An 18,011-nucleotide genomic window follows, 5' to 3' on the forward strand; every position below is an offset into this window, starting at 1 on the left:
ATGTCTCTTTCTTAATGTGTTTGAGCCAATCAGTTGTGTTGTGACAAGGTAGGGTTGGTATACAGAAGATAGCCCTATTTGATAAAAGACCAAGTCTATATCATAGCAAGAACAGCTCAAATAAACAAAGCGAAATGACAGTCCATCATTACTTTAAGACATGAAGGTCAGTTATTCTTGAAAGTCAAGAACTTTGAAAGTTTCTTCAAGTGCAGTCGCAAAACCCATCAAGCGCTATGATGAAACTGGCTCTCATGATGACCGCCACAGGAAAGGAAGACCCAGAGTTACCTCTGCTGCAGAAGATAAGTTCATTAGAGTTACCAGATTCAGAAATTGCAGCCCAAATAATTGATTCACAGAGTTCAAGTAACAGACACATCTCAACATCAACCAATTTTTGGTTCCAACCGCCGTGTCTTTGTGAGACGCAGAGTAGGTGAATGGTTGATATCTGCATGTGTAGTTCCCACTGTGAAGTGTAGAGGAGGAGGTGTGATGGTGTTGGGGTACTTTGCTGGTGACCCTGCCAGTGATTTATTTTGAATTTGAGCGACACTTAACCAGCATGGCTACCACAGCATTCTGCAGCAATACGCCATCCCATCCCATCTGGTTTGTGCTTAGTGGGACTATCATTTGTTTTTCAACAGGACAATGACACAACACACCTACAAGCGTGTTGTGACGCTTGGCATTCAGGCCAAAAGTTCAATCTTGGTTTCATCAGACCAGAGAATCTTGTTTCTCATGGTCTGAGAGTCTTTAGGTGCCTTTTAGCAAACTCCAAGCGGCCTGTCATGTGCCTTTTACTGAGGAGTGTCTTCCGTCTGGCCACTCTACCATTAAGACCTGATTGGTAGAGTGCTGCAGAGATGGTTGTCCTTCTGGAAAGTTCTCCCATCTCCACAGATAAATTCTGGAGCTCTGTCAGAGTGACCATCATGTTCTTGGTCACCTCCCTGACCAATACCTTCCTCCCTTGATTGCTCAGTTTGGCCCGGGCGGCCAGCTCTAGGAACTTCTTCCATTTAAAATTCAGACTGTATCACATCCAGCCATGATTGGGAGTCCCATAGGGAGGCGCACAATTGGGCTAGCGTCATCTGGGTTTGGCTGGGGTAGGACGTCATTGTAAATAAGATTTTTTCTTAACTGAATAGCCTAGTTAAATAAAGGTTAAATAAAAAATAAAAAATAAGAATGTTGAAGGCCACTGTGTTCTTGGGGACCTTCAATGCTGCAGATTTTTTTTCGTAGCCCTACCCAGATCTGTGCCTCAACACAATCCTGTCTCTGAGTTCTACTGACAATTCGTTCGACCTCATGGCTTGGTTTTTGCTCTGACATGCACTTTCAGCTGTGGGACCTTATAAAGACAGGTGTGTACCTTTCCAAATAATGTCCAATCAGTTGAATTTACCACAGGTGAACTCCAATCAAGTTGTAGAAACAGCTCAAGGATGAGCAATGGAAACAGGATGCACCTGAGCTCAATTTCGATTCTCATAGCAAAGGGTCCGAATACTTATGTAAATAAGGTATTTCAGTTTTGTATTTGTGATACATTTGCAAACATGTCTACAAACCTGTTTTCACTGTGTTATTATGGGGTATTGTGTGTAGATAGGTGAGGAAAACATAAAAAATCTAAGTGTATTTGTCACATGTGCAGAATACAACAGGTGTTGTAGACCTTACAGTGAAATGCTTACTTACAAGACCTAACCAAAAATGCAATTTAAAAAAAGAGGACTAAGAAATAAAAGTAACACATTTTTTATTTTACCTTTATTTAACTAGGCAGGTCAGTTAAGAACAAATTCTTATTTTCAATGTCGGCCTAGGAACAGTGGGTTAACTGCCTGTTCAGGGGCAGAACGACAGATTGGTACCTTGTCAGCTCGGGGGTTTGAACTTGCAACCTTCCGGTTACTAGTCCAACGCTCTATCCACTAGGCTACCCTGCCTAGTGCAGTAGTAGTAAAATAACAATAATTTAATACATTTTAGAATAAGGCTGTAACATAACAATATGTAAAAAGTCAAAGGGTCTGAATACTTTCCAAATGCACTGTATACACATTGCAATTCAATCTGCAACGCTCTAACGTTACGTCCCAAAAAGCGTACAATTTTGGCGTAGGGCATTCTGAGAGTGCGTAGCTATTGCGCAATGCTACACTGTTCCCAAATGCGCGTCTTTATCAGAACTGCACGGATCGGATGAGTTCCTGCTTTTGCGGAAGCGAAAAGGAACGGAAGCCAGCGCCAGATAGCTTGCAAGGGTGGAGTAAAATACACCATAAAATAAACAGATAACAATTCACAGAAATACACACGGCTTGTTCTTTTGCCACCAATATACCGAAAGCCTGCCGAGGAGATGGGGGACAAGGCGGGCACCAGGTAAGGATTTTCCCCGCAATCTCGTATTTTCTACTCCCTTGTCAGTGTGTGTGTTGTTGTGTGTGAAGGCACGAGCACGGGGAGCTAGCTACGCTAGCATCTTAGCATCACTTGAGACCAGCCTATTCCCCTTACATCAACATCTGATTGGTCCATACTTACCAAGGCAAGAATAGCAACTAGCTATCTAATTAAACGTTAGAGACCATTTAGCCAAAACGACCATAGTCGTAGGATTTCGAGAGCAGTGTTTGTGTTGTTGTTAGCCAGACCCATATGTTTCCTAGCTAGCTAATGTTAGCAGAGGTAGTTAGCGAGCTAGAACTCTTCGGGCGGAAGAGTCTTCGCAATCCACCGGAATATCCCTGTTTTACCTACACCTTGATGACGATAACATAATTTCTAGTTTAACTATACAACTAGCTAGTTTCACTTCAATTGCAACAGTTTTAGTAAGCATGTTCTAGCTAGCTGCAGGGTGGGGTAAACGGTGTTATGATGGCCCCCGTGGTGTGTGTGGGTTTAGGTACAACTCGCATCCAACAACTAACGTTTCTGTATCTAGCTCAAAATGAACGAATGAGCTGATATGCATGATTGATGTACTGTTTTGAGTCCTGGCTAATTAGCTGTCTGTTTATTTGGCCCTCAGTGACATCTATTTGATGTACATTTTACGCTTAATCGCCCAGTGTTATTTCATGCATAGATAAATATCCTGCATGTAAACAAACAAACACAAACAGTCTATCCAGCTATTGATACCATGTGCCATATACACGTGATTACTGTATATAGGCATGTTGTATAGCCACTGTTGTGTGCTGTCCATATCAGGCCAGGACAAAGATGCAGCTATTCATACACTTGCCGGCCTGACACCTTTGATAACTTCAAAGTATTTAGCTCTTGGTTATCAGCTGCTTGTATCTTCATCAGTATGTACAGTCTGACTCTGAGCAGCTGTACTTCTCCACTAGGTTATTCTGGATCGATGTCCTCTGCAAGTGACTATAAATAATGTGGAATATATTTGGAGAATGCAGCATGGTTCTCTACTGACATTTTTCATTGATTTTATTTATTGGTTATTGTGCAGTGGACAGGGTCACTTTCATGTAGAAGGTTTGACGTAAGCGGTCAGATTGGTGTTTAGGTTCAGTGTTTTGAGATTTAGGGTCAAGGTCGGGTTAATAGGTGTTTCTCTTGTGGTTTCTGAAGCGGCAGCAGCAGTGATGACGACCCCCTGATGGATGCTCGTGAGCAAGTGGCGTGGTGTTTTTGAGGGGTCAAGGGTTTGGATGGTAACTAGTCAGGAGGTATAAAATGTAGCACTGGCTCGTAAATGGAGAGTCAGCAGAGCACTAGACCAATGAGATTCAAACTGAGCATGTGCGACAAGACATGCCCTGTTCTGTGTCCACTACACACTCACTATAGTTAAATTATATCCCAAGTCAAACTTACTACCATATGCTGTTAGTGTGCTCGTGTTCTCCACCACTGGTGGGAAAGGATAAAGTGTTCACCTTCCTCCACTAGTCCTGGTCAGAAATGGACTAGTAGTCAGTGGTCCCTCTTCATTCTCCTAATGTTAAGGAGTTGTTGACTTGTCCTTATCAGTTAGTTATCAGCAGTTACTGGGATGAGTTTCTATGCAAATTTAGCCTAGATATCCCATTTATGACAGAACTACAGTCGTTCAATGCTCGCCTGTTAATATCCTCTTTCCTCCTATATGCACGCACACACTGTGTTACACCTTGCCACATTCCATGAACCTCTCACAAGTATGTGTGTTTGCGTACCTAGGTTAGGTATGCATAGGGTGTGTGTAAGCCTAGTCTGTGATAGTGAAAGTGCTCTCTGAGAATTTAGTTCAGAAACTATTGTTGAACAGAGTACACGCAGTATGTATCAATACTCCTTTGTAGATATTCCTCGTGAAATGAGGAAGGAGGTTTTTTTTGTCCTGTTGTGTTTGTGGCAGTCGGCAGCAGGAAATGGCCTCTATTTGCTGGGAGAGAGTTTCCTGTCCAGATGCAGGATATTGGGTCTAACCCTACACCTCTGGGACATGATAGAGGACAAACTGGACGAACACCAGGGGCGGATTCATTATGTGGATTCGGTTGCTAAATGTTTCTTAAATGGAATCAAACAAAACGAGGAGTGACCTACCTTAATTTGTCCAATTAAAACACTAATTCTAGTAGCAAAACGTTACATTTTGCAACTGTTTGGACTAATGATTACACCCCAGAGGTGTGAAAGTTACACCCCATACTTTATAGGCTATAGCTTCTTACTTGATCAAATCTCTCTCTCTTTCTTTCTTTCTCTCTCACTTTCTATCTCCTGTGTCCTTTTGTCAGAGTCTTCAAGAAATCAAGCCCCAACTGCAAGGTAAAGGACATGAGTATTGCATGACTAGTTGTATCCTTTGATGGTTTATGTTATTAATTGTGACACTTTCACATTTGTATAAAGTCCTCTACTTCCCTCCCTCCTTTCTGCAGGTCACAGTATACCTGGGAAAGAGAGACTTTGTGGATCACCTTGACCAGGTGGACCCAGTCGGTAAGTGCTGGATGGTCAATGAGTTTACTGGTGAGAGCATCATGGGACTCATTTTATTGTTCGTAAACTCTGTGTTTCAAACAATTAATATTGTCTAATCAAAACCTTACCTCTTTACATTTTCCTTTCTCACAGATGGTGTGATTCTAGTGGACCCCGACTATCTGAAAGAAAGGAAAGGTATGAGTTGGCATCTTCCTCATTCTCTCCACTGTTTTGTCTCCTCTATTTTTTGCCATTTTATATCAACCTCTTCTGATGTTCAAACCCCTCCTCCTTCTCCCCAGTGTTTGTGACTCTGACGTGTGCATTCCGCTATGGCCGTGAGGACCTGGACGTGCTGGGCCTGTCCTTCCGGAAGGATCTGTACATCTCCACCTTCCAGGCCTTTCCTCCAATCGCAGAGGAACGCAAAGCCAACAGTCGCTTGCAGGAAAGACTACTAAAGAAACTGGGCCAGCAGGCACACCCCTTCTACTTCACAGTGAGTCAAGTAGACACACACACACACATGAACATACATATACTTTGAGTCTGTAAAATATGGCAAATTTGTGTCTCTCTCAGATTCCCCAGAACCTGCCGTGCTCAGTCACCTTACAGCCAGGACCAGAAGACACTGGGAAGGTAAAGACGCTTGAGCATCACTTACACATGCAAACTTACACATTATATGACGGATATCTAAACTCAGCAATTTCCATACCTTTAGAGTCAACAATACACACCCACATGACGCTAATAATGCCGATTTGATCGTTTATGTCCATGCCGCTTCTCCTTTCCTCCACCTTTCCCTCTTTAGGCATGTGGGGTAGACTTTGAGATCCGAGCGTTCTGTGCCAAATCGATAGAGGAGAAGATTCACAAACGGTACAAAAGCCATGTTACTCTGTGTCTTCTGCAGGAGCTTTTTAGGGTCTGTAATCCTTGAAAACATGTGATATGCATGTCTGTGCATTTCTCTATGTTTTTAGTTAGTCAGCAAAGTTGGTGATCTGTAACGTGTGTGTTGTGTAGGAACTCTGTGCGGCTAGTGATCCGTAAGGTGCAGTATGCCCCAGAGAAGCCTGGGCCTCAGCCCATGGTGGAGACCACACGGAGCTTCCTCATGTCGGACCGCTCACTACACCTGGAGGCCTCTCTGGATAAAGAGCTCTACTACCATGGAGAACCCATCAGCGTGAATGTTCACGTCACCAACAACTCCACCAAGACTGTCAAAAGAGTCAAAATCTCAGGTACCTGTCTTTCATCAAAGTTGTATCAATTGTTATTTTGTGACTCTAGGCTCTATTTGCTCTTCTCTCCTCTGTTTTCTTTTGTATGTGTGTGGTTAACTCTTTCTTTCCCTCTCCCCAGTGCGACAGTATGCTGATATCTGTCTGTTCAGTACGGCTCAGTACAAGTGTCCAGTGGCTCAGGTGGAGGCAGAGTGAGTATTTTACCTGACTATTATACCTATCACTCCTCAGTTCCTTTATTTCCACTTTGCCTGTTTCCTTTTATACATCACACCTAGGGCTGTTGCGGTGACGTATTACTGCCACACTGGCAGTCATGAGTCATGACCACAGTAAAATTCTACATGAACGTTGAGTCAGGGTAATCTCTTTTTATGCACTCTGGACATGCATTAGTAGTAGTTTACCCAACTCCCTAACGATCATCAGGTGGCTAATGGCCTGGAACTCAGGGCTCTATTGTTCCTCTAACCCAGTGGTTCCCAACCAGGGGTACTAGGACCCCTGGGGGTACTTGGCCTATCCACAGGGGGTACTGGAAGACTGATTGGTCAAATCTACATGAGGGGGTACTCCGGGAAGAGCAAAATTAAATGGGTGGTACAGTAACCAAAAAAGGTTGGGAACCACTGCCCCAACCTCTCTGACATCTATGCAAATGTAATTGAAAATCACATCAAACACTTATCATCAAGACAGAAGGTGCTTTTACAACTTACCTCACTGTGCTTGGTGAAAAACATGGTTGTTGTGGATGTTGTTTCAAAGCCTGACACAACAAAATGGACAGCGCTTTCTAAGGTGATGATGAATTCAAAGCATACACATGCATATTAGAGCTGATGCATAGGCCTATATATGAGCCCAAGCCCCCAAATCCCCCTGAATTTAAATAAAGATTGTGCCATTAAATAGCCAACTACATATTATGCATAGCAGAAAAACATAAATAGTGATTCATTATATCTTTGGTACATAATCGGTGTATCTTAAATTAAATAAATTCAGATTTAGACTACAATTATAGTAAATTTGTTGTAGATTTTGAGTAGCCAAGTAATAGGGAATTTAAACCAATTATAATAATGGGCTGACACATTACCTTGAGCTACAAAATATCTCACCACCGTGAGTTTTTATCTCCTCCTCTCCTTTATTCCTTTCTCCAGCGCGCAGAGAGAGAGAGAGGGGCTGTTAAAACAGTTTAATGAAATATGTTTAGTTGTGAAAACATGTTACTATCGATGTTCCCAAACAGATTTCACCTGGTTTCACAAATTAAACACTGGGTAGCTGCAGGAACAGGGTTGGAGAGCACAGAGTTTGGGCTGAATATCACCTGTGTCGCAGCGAAATTACTGAAATAGTCTACCCAACATGAGTGGAAACTGTACCGGCAGGAAAGTGGCCTCCATTCACTATTCCAGTGCGTACGGATGACATGTCTTTTTTGTATTGCTTGTTTGATAATGGGCCATTATAAATCACAACTAATTTGACATATTAGTAAAGACGAGTTCATATTCAGAATAGTCTGTCTGATTGGTGGAAATATGATCACTTGATGAGAGAACAGCGTATGCAGCCTGAGGTAAGGAGCAGAGCTCAAGCTTTTTTGTTGTTGCGACTTTCTCAAATCATCAATAGCCTATAGTTGGATCATACAGCCCATATATCTTTGATTTCTAAATCATTTTAAGGTTTGTATCATTCACAACTAAAGTTGCCAAATAACTCTAAACCTAGCGCATAGGGCCTGTTTCAAATAATCACTTTTACACTCAACATAGCCACTTCATATGCGCGCTCTCTCGCTCTGGAATGGGAATATTATCCAGTCTATTTTTATCAGCTAAGTTCAATTATATTCTTCTTACTATAAAATCATATAATGTTCTTGGGACTTATATGCATATATTCTCTGCTAAATGAACAAGCCTACAGCTTATGGCAAAAAAATAATAATAATAATAAAAAATAATTTTATAGCCAGATAACACACAGCAGGTCAATTTATATTCTGTTCTTCTGAAATACATTTATTTCAAATCATAATGTTTTTAGTTTTTTTTAGACCTGCCTAAAATAAATACATTTATTGTTATGGTGTATATTCAATTAGTTTTATTACACTTTTTAAAATGTCGATGTTCCAAAGGTGTGTGTCAGAGGCTTGTATGCTACTTGTCTGAGTGGAGCCTGGAGATGTTAATTTAACATGATTGTTAATTAACAGTCTTTGAGACGGCCAGTCTTTTGCATGACAATAACCTGCTGACCGCTGCAGCACCAGACGTCATGGTATATAGACTATGTTGGTGAGCATTAAAGGTTTAGTTATACCATGTTTGATTTCTGGCGCCGTTCTGCCATTGTATATCAGTATTTTAGGATGAACAAATGTTGAAACAACATTTACCCTGGTCTGGCAAGGAACAACAAAATGTTGAGTTTGTAATTCTAAACAAAGTTCCTTCTATGCTACAGGTAGAGGACAAAACATGGAAACTCTGTGGGAATGAGAAACAACAAGTACCCAAAGCAGAGGCTACATTGGTAACCTTCATAAAAATTTGAGGCTACTTTAGATAGCAGAGAAACACCCTGTAATTTTACCCTGAGCACATCCCCCATCCTCTGGTAGTTCTGAACTACTGCAGTATAGCCAGTCATGCATTGTGGCTGGTAGCACCTGGGGATTTGCTGTTAGCTGGAATGACGCTGTGTAAAGCTTGTGTGTGTGTGCGTGTTTCTTTGGGTCGGAGCTTTCTCGGGCTACGTAGCAGATCTTCGATTGTTCTCGGATCTAGTCTGACTGTGTCTGCCTTGCTCGGTGGCGTTGGTGGCATCCATCCGCAAAGCCCAACTGAAGGGTAGCAACAGGAGGGAAGAGAGTGGATTTGAACCGCCATTCCTGAAGCCAGAACGATAACCCACTTGTCAGATATTGTTCATTTCTTCTTTTGTTTTCATCAATTTCCTCTTTTGCTTTCTGTTAACCTTTAATATTTTATACATGCAAGAAAGAAAAATAGTATCATGTTTATAGCTAAGTTAGCTAAAAAGTCCTCTTCCAGGCCCACAGCCTCATCCAACAAGTATGGCTGCTGTTCAAAGAAATTCACTGTAAACTTGATATTTATCTAAGAAGTGTAAGGCAATATGAATAAATCATACATATTTATCTTTTAAATAGTGTATGATCCATGTACTGTATGAATACTAGTAGAGTAGCCCTGTTATTTTATATTAGTGCAGAAATTTGATTTGGTACAGGGGACCCTTGTTTCTAATAATATCCTGTACAGTTCTGGCTCGGGCTTGCTCTCCCTCCCCCATCCTTTCCTTTCCTGTTCATGCCATTATAATTTTTCAGATTTCCAAGGCATCTCTTAATAACTTCTAGCTTGAGATCAGGTGTTTTTCCATACCTTCTTATCCAGATCTATTGATATTCCAGTTATGTCCCAGGTGTGCTGATAGGTGTGTGTGTTCCTCTCCTCAGTGACCAGGTGTCGTCTAGCTCTACGTTCTGTAAGGTGTACACCCTCACACCCACGCTAGACAAGAACCGTGAGAAGAGGGGCCTGGCCCTGGACGGAAAGCTCAAACATGAGGACACCAACCTGGCCTCCAGCACCATGTATGATAACTCACACACACAAACACTGTAGTTGGGCATCCAGAACCATGTTAGATAATAATTACACTCTCTCTAGCTTGGCCTCAGCAATATTTCACACACCACACATACTGTAACTTGGCCAGAATGTGACTTTACACATGCTAAGGGAGTGGTTGAGCTCATAAATGCATTTATTCTGATTTATTTTCGAACGCAGTACCCTAGAAGATGCAAGAACCCATCCCTTACTGAGAACCTTTTTCACCACCCTCTCTTTCTCTCATGTTTGTGTTTCAGTGTTAAGGATGTAACTAACAAGGAGGTCCTTGGAATCCTGGTCTCCTACAGGGTCAAAGTAAAACTGGTCATCTCTCGTGGAGGGTGAGTTCCATATGAGTCTGGTCAATATCAATATGTTGTTGTGGGGGGGGGGTTCTGTGCAGGTACACACTGCAGTGTTTTTCTTACGCACTACTTTTTCTACTTCATATATTAACTAGGCTTCTTTTAATTTAAAAACCTCAAAGTCTAAGGGTGTTTCTCAAAATACATACTACCTCCGAACACGCAAATTGGAGCACTTGAGGGTCGGAGTATGAGTTCAAATCAAAGTATGTGAAACAGAGCACAGAGGGCACTTCTTGAATGCGTACTCCATTTGTACATATTTTGAAGCATGCATCGACACAAGCGTCAACGGAAAGTATGCGAAGAATTATGACGCAACCACGTAAAAAATTATGCAACATTTCTTGAAATCAATGGCAGGCATTATTTGAGCTGAAGCGAGAGAATGAAATGTTGCCTGTTCACATCTCATATATTTCCTGACTACAATATTTATCTTGATATGTTAATAAATACATGCTGTGTTAATTTTGGCATGTTTTCCTGCCTATGTACCGTACACTGGCTAGCTACTAGTACTGTTAGATGGCCACAAAGAATTGTTAGCTAGAATTGACATCTATCTTGTATAATATTAGTTTTAGGTAATTTTTGCTTGATTTTATTTTATTTAACCTTTTATTTAACTTGGCAAGTCAGTTAAGAACAAATTCTTATTTGCAATGGAGGCCTACCCCGGTCAAACCCGGATGACGCTGGGCCAATGGTGCGCCGCCCTATGGGACTCCCAATTACGTCCGGATGTGATTCAGCCTGGATTCGAACCAGGGACTGTAGTGACACCTCTTGCACTGAGATGCATGGCCTTAGACCGCTGTGCCACTCGGGAGCCCAACTGTTAAACTATCTGGTTAGCTACATTATTATGATTCACATATAGCTAGCTGTTAGTTATGAAGTAAAACGGTTGCTTTGTGTTTATCTTGTTTCGTCTCAATTGCCATTGTTGTCATGATTGGAAAACAGTTCAGTGAATGGGTAAGTCAATAGGGCTAACTAGCTAGCTAGCCATGAAGAATTGGTAGCTAGCCATGAAAAATGTACATCTACCCTGCACAACATTAGTTTTAGGTCAATTTTGCCTGTTTAACTACATTATTGCGATTCACATATCTAGTTGATTATTATGGAGTGAAATGTTTGCTTTGTGTATATATCTTGTTTAATCTATTGTTGCCATTGTCCTGGCTGGAAGAAGGTTCAGTGAATGGAGAGGTAACGTGTGAGGTAATACAGTAGGGAGAGTGCGAGTGCTTCTCAAATGTATTGTTTTATGGGGGTTTTTCTCACACTTTCGTCTTCACAAGAACATGATCTGAGAATGCACTCTTGAGCATGAGAGTGTGGAGCACGGTAGTATGAAACATTGAGAAACACCCTAAGCCTCTCGGTTCTAAGCTGACATGTGGAATTGCTTTAAGGTGGTCATAACATAGATAATTTAGCTATTTGTTTTGGAATTGTAGGACCCCTTTAGGTATAAAACAATAACCGCATATAAATATAAAACAAGTATTGAATTTTGCCTTTACTACTATGGCCCATAGAAACGCATTGAATAACATATTCATAAATGGCAAAAGACAGAAAAAAAATGAATTATAAGGTTTAATAAGAAAGCTCAGGAAATATACACACTACAGGTCAAAAGTTTTAGAACACCTACTTATTCAAGTGTTCTTCTTTATTTGTACTATTTTCTACATTGTAGAATAATAGTGAAGACATCAAAACTATGAAATAACACAGATGGAATCATGTAGTAACCAAAAAAGTGTTATAAAATATATTTGGATTTGTTTATTTGAGATTCTTCAAAGTAGCCACCCTTTCTGTTGATGACATCTTTGCACACTCTTGGCATTTTCTCAACCAGCTTCATGAGGTAGTCACCTGGAATGCATTTCAATTAACAGGTGTGCCTTAAGTTAATTTGTGGAATTTCTTACCTTAATGTGTTTGAACCAATCAGTTGTGTTGTGACAAAGTAGGTGGCTATACAGAAAATTTGGTGAACGACCAAGTCCATATTATGGCAAGAACAGCTCAAATAAGCAAAGAGAAACGACAGCCCATCATTACTTTAAGACATGAAGGACCGTCAATACGTAACATTTCAAGAACTTTGAAAGTTTCTTCAAGTGCAGTCACAAAGACTATGATGAAACTAGCTCTCACGAGGACTGCCCTTGAGAATTTTCCTGCAGTTCTATATTGTTTCTCAACAGGGAATCCATGTTTACCTGACAGAATACAACCTTTTTTCTTAGGTTTTTGCCACAATAAATGTAATTGAACGACTAGACTAGATGACTAATCTACCGCCTTCCCTTCAAGTCTGAAACCCTACCAACTGTTACTCACAAACATCCTGTCCCCTCCCTGACAATCCCACCCACAGTGATTGATTGACAGGCCAAACTGTTAAAGGGATAGTTCGCCCACATTTCTAAATGACACAAGACATTGGTTTCATTACCCTTAGTGTCCATAGCCACAGAGCCAATAAAATACATAATTTTAATAAGAAACATCATTGTGGCAGTTCATATCTTGCAGTAAAACTGTAAATATAATTTTTATCTCAAGAGACTGGTTTAGTGATAATACGGTTATATTACTTAGAAAATAGCTCTGATCATATTGGCCTAGACAATATCCCAAACATTAACAACACACTGAATTCATTCATTTTAATTAAGTCACAACCCATTTTACCAATATGGGAGGTAAAGTCGTTAAAGTATTCAACAATTTAACTGTGTATTTCGAATAGAATCAAGGTATTAGAATGTATCAGAGGTCACCAAAATAACGCTTGTTCTGCAAAAAAACAATATCCAGGAGGGCATGCCCCCCCCCCCCCCCCCCCCCGGCTTGTGTATAAACAGTCATAAAATCACATCTCCCAGACCCTCACTCGTCTCTCTGCTCCTCCCACTCCACTCACTGGTGCGCCATGCTTTGTGGTCTCCCCTCACGGTTGCCTTTTGAGTTCCCGCCTCATTTCATCTTCCCTCCTGTGGTTTGTGTCTCTCTCGCTTCCTGTGTTTGTCCGCCCGTCTGTTTGTTTGTGCGTCTCTCTCCCTCCATCCGTGCATCTGCTCTTGCATTGGGTCATCTCAGGCTGCTGAGTGGCGTGTTAGAAAGGTAATATGACATCACAGCCACCACCTGCATGTGTGTGTGTGGTGATCTTATGCCCTAGTGCCATTTGTGTGTGTGCGCGCTTGGTTGAGTGTCTGTGCGCCAGAACCGCCATCGGTGCCTCTTAAGTGTGTGTATGTGTGGTTATTTTACATACCAGCCATTGTATGTCAAATCTCACCTGCAGATGCTAAGCTGCAGCCTCCTGTGTTCTCCCTGCCTGAGTCATCCTAACCCTAAGGATGGTGTGAGGTTTCATTAGGCTGTGGCCCAAAGTCACACTGATGCAGAGTTATCAATGCAGTGTTGAGGGGAATTAAGCTTGAATATATAAAGTCTGCACATCTTGGTGTTCAGGCTTTGATTTATTACAATTCATTGGTTATTACTGTATAATGCCTTTTTGGAAACAAAGTGCTACCCAGACCTGAAGAGTTCCCATTGGTGAAGATCAATGTTCGACAGCGAAGGAGGGTTGATGGGGATAATTGCCCCTTCACTGGTCAAACACTAATCACTATTTCCTGGGTGGTTTCCTGTCAGATCTGGATGATTAATTGTGCAATAGTATATCATATGAATGTTTCCATAGAATAACAAATTGTTATTGATTGACATGCATAATTGAACATGCATGTGGTCCTTCGTAGCTCATTTGTTAGAGCATGGCGCTTGTTACGCCAGGATAGAGGGTCCAATTCCCGGGACCCCCCCATACTTAATGTATGCACGCATGACTAAGTCGCTTTGGAATAAAGCGTCTGATAAATGTCTTATAATATATATGCATGCATAATAATAATTATTGATCTTAATAAATGTTGTTTATGTTCTGTGTTTTTCCAGAGATGTGTCGGTGGAGCTGCCCTTTGTCTTAATGCACCCCAAACCCACAGAACTGCCCATATCCCGCCCACAGTCAGGTACCTACAGACTCCCACCACCTCTCCATAAGCCCACTATCAGGTCTTTATCTCAGTATTTCAGGTTCCTCTCCTTCCCTTCATTTGCAGTGAATTGAGAGTTGAACAAATCCTCTGGCAAGCTTCCATCATATTCTTCCACCTTGTTACATTCACATATTCAAATGTTCCGATCAGTTCAAATTAAGGAAGATGAGCACTTTAGAGTCCCTCAAGGGGCTTGCTTTTTTGTGTGATTGGGAAGCAGTGAATTAGTGGAGACTCTACTTATCCTATAAGTGAACAGGAATTGACAATGGACACAGTCTTGTGAAATATCTGTCAGTAGTTTAGTTCAGCCTTGTGGGCAGGGAACAACAGTCCCTCACATACACAAGCACATCAAATACATAATCTCACTCTGGTATTTCCTGCCTGTAAATGACTATAGAGTTGCCATGGTGACATCGCACTGACATGTCATTATCTGTGTGTTCTAACAGCTGTGCCGGAGTCGGACCCTCCCATCGACACCAACCTGATAGAATTTGAATCAAAGTGAGTATTAATCTGGTCTGTCTGTTCATTGTAATCACTGCTTCTTTACTGCGTTTACACAGGCAGCCCAATTATTGGCAAAAGACCAATACGTGAAAAAAATATCAGAATTGGGCTGCCGGTGTAAATGCAGCCAAAGACACCCTAAGACTATTCCCAAAGATCTAAAACACTCACACTTCTGCCATGTTTCCTTGTTTCTTGTGGTCCTGCAGTAGTTTCTCCCAAGATGACGACTTTGTGTTCGAGGACTTTGCCCGCCTGCGGCTCAAAGGAATGGCAGACGACGAGGACTGTTAGAGCTCACGCACACACTCTTGCGCCAACTCTTACACACGGTGGGATGAAGGCATGTGGATGGAGAGGTGTGGTGGCCTCGTGGTCTTCCCTATGTTGCTTGCGGTGTTCTTTTGTCTTGCTTAAGCCACTTTTCTTGTACATGTTCTCTGTTTTGCGTTCTCGCCGTCTGCAGTGGTTGTTGTTATGGGGGGGGTGGCAAACACAAGTGAAAACCCAGCACCATGTAAATGTTGATGTAATATTGTACCATGGCAATGCTGACAGATCCACAGGTGTCATTTGGCCAGCAGTTTTTAGGAGCGGTGTAATAAGTGCTATAATGGATAAAAAGTAGATTTAAATGTCATAAAGAGGGATGATGTGCCATGGCTGTCCACGCCGAGGGAGTGCCATTAAAAGGAAGGGGGCTTTATCGTTCTTTTTCCACCAATAGTGATTTAAATGTAATTATTTCTACAAATATTGATCATATTGATCATGTATTGATCATTGATATAAAACGAGGTTTAGAGAGTACCTGTAAACACACCGAGAGAAGGGCAAACACAGACTGACACACTTTGGTTTGGTGATGTAATTTAGGCAACCCTTTCATCTGCCCCATCTTGACATTCCTGAATTTCTACCCTGTCATTCATTCTGTAAAAACCTTCATGTTTTAAGGGAAGAATAGAGGTATCTATGATTCACTCTCTTCTACAATAAAGAGGACCGACGATACGCTCCCACTTACAATAAACTTGCACACACTGGACCTGCACTGTATAGCCTAGTGATACTCCTCATTGTCAGTTAATCTCAATGCACCACTGACATTCATCAGATTCTTTTTCAAATAATTTCTACGTCAGATTCCATTCACTTTTGTGCTGAATCCCAAACTGGCCCCTAGCTCTTCTCCTGTAGATCTGAAAGGATTGGATAGATAAGTCATGTGGGGAAATTCCAACTAGCCAATGAGAAGGCCGGGTGAATCAATTACTATAATATTTATACCTATCCAATCCTAGAAGTGCCTAGTGACAGGCTTTCTAGGGGTCAGTTTGAGATTCATCATTGGTGTTAGAGCTTTGTAGAGCAACAGCGACACCAATGGAGCATGTTTTTCAGCAGTGTTGTGAACTATGATCTGTGATTATTGTTGTTGTGCATCTATGGGTTACCTGTTTGCAGCTCTAAGTGTGAATATTTGAAAGTGCTGCCACTGAGCTGCGGGAGAGTCTTAATGTCTACAGAAAGTATGCTGATATGATTTTGATGGAACATGACAGAACTATTAATATTATTACTACTGTATCATTGACTATGATTATTCTCAATCATTTAATACTTTTGTTATCCTTTTTTCAGATTTTTTTTTAAATTAAAGGCTAAATGAATTAAATTCTCTAGTAGATACTCCTTTTCGTGTACGTTCTATCAAGTCTCGCATCCAAAGACGGAAGAGAAGTTAATCTGACTGAAGTCAAGTATCCAAACATGGGCTCAGATGACTTCCTCGTCAAAAGTTCAATTTCTTTATCTACAATGTGTGTTCGCGTTAAATTTATTTTGCACAGTAGCTTGTCAGAAGTTATCAAAATGGCATCATGCTTCACCATTTGGGGCTCAAAGTGCCACTGACACATTTATACCTACTTTGCAGAAATGTGTAGTTAGGTAAGCTTCTCTGTGGGCCAGTGAGTGACCATTAAAGGATGGTCGCACATAAAAACAGGAAGCAGTCACAGGACAGAGAGTGGTGTCTAAGTGAAGTGAAAAACATGATTTAAAATTATATTTTAAAACGGTTAATGATAAAACATTGAGTTAGGTCTTAGGTACTCACTTAAATAAGCCTGTACATACCGTATATGAAATTCACAACAGTATTACAGTTTGGTTTATAATTAGCTTTACCTATAGATACATTGATTCAAATCAATATCTTTCAATAGATAAACATGTAAAAAAAACAACAACATTTGAGCCACATTCAAGGTCTGTTTTAGTACAGGAAGTTTGGGGAAAATGTGTCAAGGTCCACCCTGGGCAGTGTGCACCATCCTCCTCTGGGCAAAGCAGACCTTGATATTAGTTGGGACGCAAGCGAGTGCCTGACACTGCTGTGTGTTCTGTGTCTGTTTGTGTGTCTCCTTACAGAGAAAAGACAGGAGAATGGACAGTGGGCAGTTATACATACGTGTCACTACACGTCACTGTGATTAGAGTATGCAATCAGAACTACAATTGCAACCCCCCCCAATGAGGATAATTTAAGGCTATTGGAAGTCTTACTCTGTATGGCAGTTACTGGTTCTGTTGAAGGCCTACCAGTCATCCAGGAGTTGGTCTGCTCACCTGGTAGCAGCATCGTTCTATGGAGGTGCTTGTTGAGCCGATGGGTGAAACGACGCCATCTGGTGGGGGAAAAGCATTCAATCACTGTACCTCTATCCACGTCGAGTACTACACACCACACACATCTCTCTTAGCCCCAACCACATTTACTCCTTTGATTGGGTCTCCAATTCAAACTAACGCTCTGATAGGCTGGCCTGCAGAATGTTGGCCCCCCTAGCTTGAGTGACAGCTTCCTTCTGATAGCGGGAGACTCTAATAGAAGATGGTGACATGAGTCTATGTAAGTTTATATCAGACAACCTCACAACTAAGATCCCTCTCAGTTTCAGTATCTTTGTAGACAATGTCATGGATCCATTATTAAACCATATAGACGACTGTACCATAATATTAATGTATGAACAGATTTCAATGGTTGATCACTTACTGTGAGTGGCAGTATTGAAGCTCTGCTTCTTTCAGGTACATGAGGGTGTTCAGGTCAGAAACTGTCCG

At 41.4% G+C, this 18,011-nt stretch overlaps 1 protein-coding gene across 1 annotated transcript; it reads left to right on the forward strand.

Annotated features, from left to right (window-relative positions):
• The first annotated feature begins 2,198 nt into the window (after window positions 1–2,198).
• Window positions 2,199–16,557, forward strand: LOC109872453 (arrestin red cell). The gene is made up of 14 exons (XM_020463668.2): window positions 2,199–2,409; window positions 4,785–4,815; window positions 4,929–4,989; window positions 5,125–5,169; window positions 5,277–5,473; window positions 5,557–5,616; window positions 5,795–5,862; window positions 6,010–6,230; window positions 6,352–6,424; window positions 9,739–9,876; window positions 10,156–10,239; window positions 14,260–14,336; window positions 14,819–14,873; window positions 15,089–16,557. Exons 1-14 carry the CDS (start codon window positions 2,387–2,389, stop codon window positions 15,171–15,173), a joined length of 1,218 nt encoding a protein of 405 aa, XP_020319257.1. The 5' UTR covers window positions 2,199–2,386; the 3' UTR covers window positions 15,174–16,557.
• Window positions 16,558–18,011: the final 1,454 nt, after the last annotated feature.

This window comes from Oncorhynchus kisutch, linkage group LG28 (assembly GCF_002021735.2).
Source record: "Oncorhynchus kisutch isolate 150728-3 linkage group LG28, Okis_V2, whole genome shotgun sequence".
In the NCBI taxonomy this organism is placed as follows: Eukaryota; Metazoa; Chordata; class Actinopteri; order Salmoniformes; family Salmonidae; genus Oncorhynchus; species Oncorhynchus kisutch.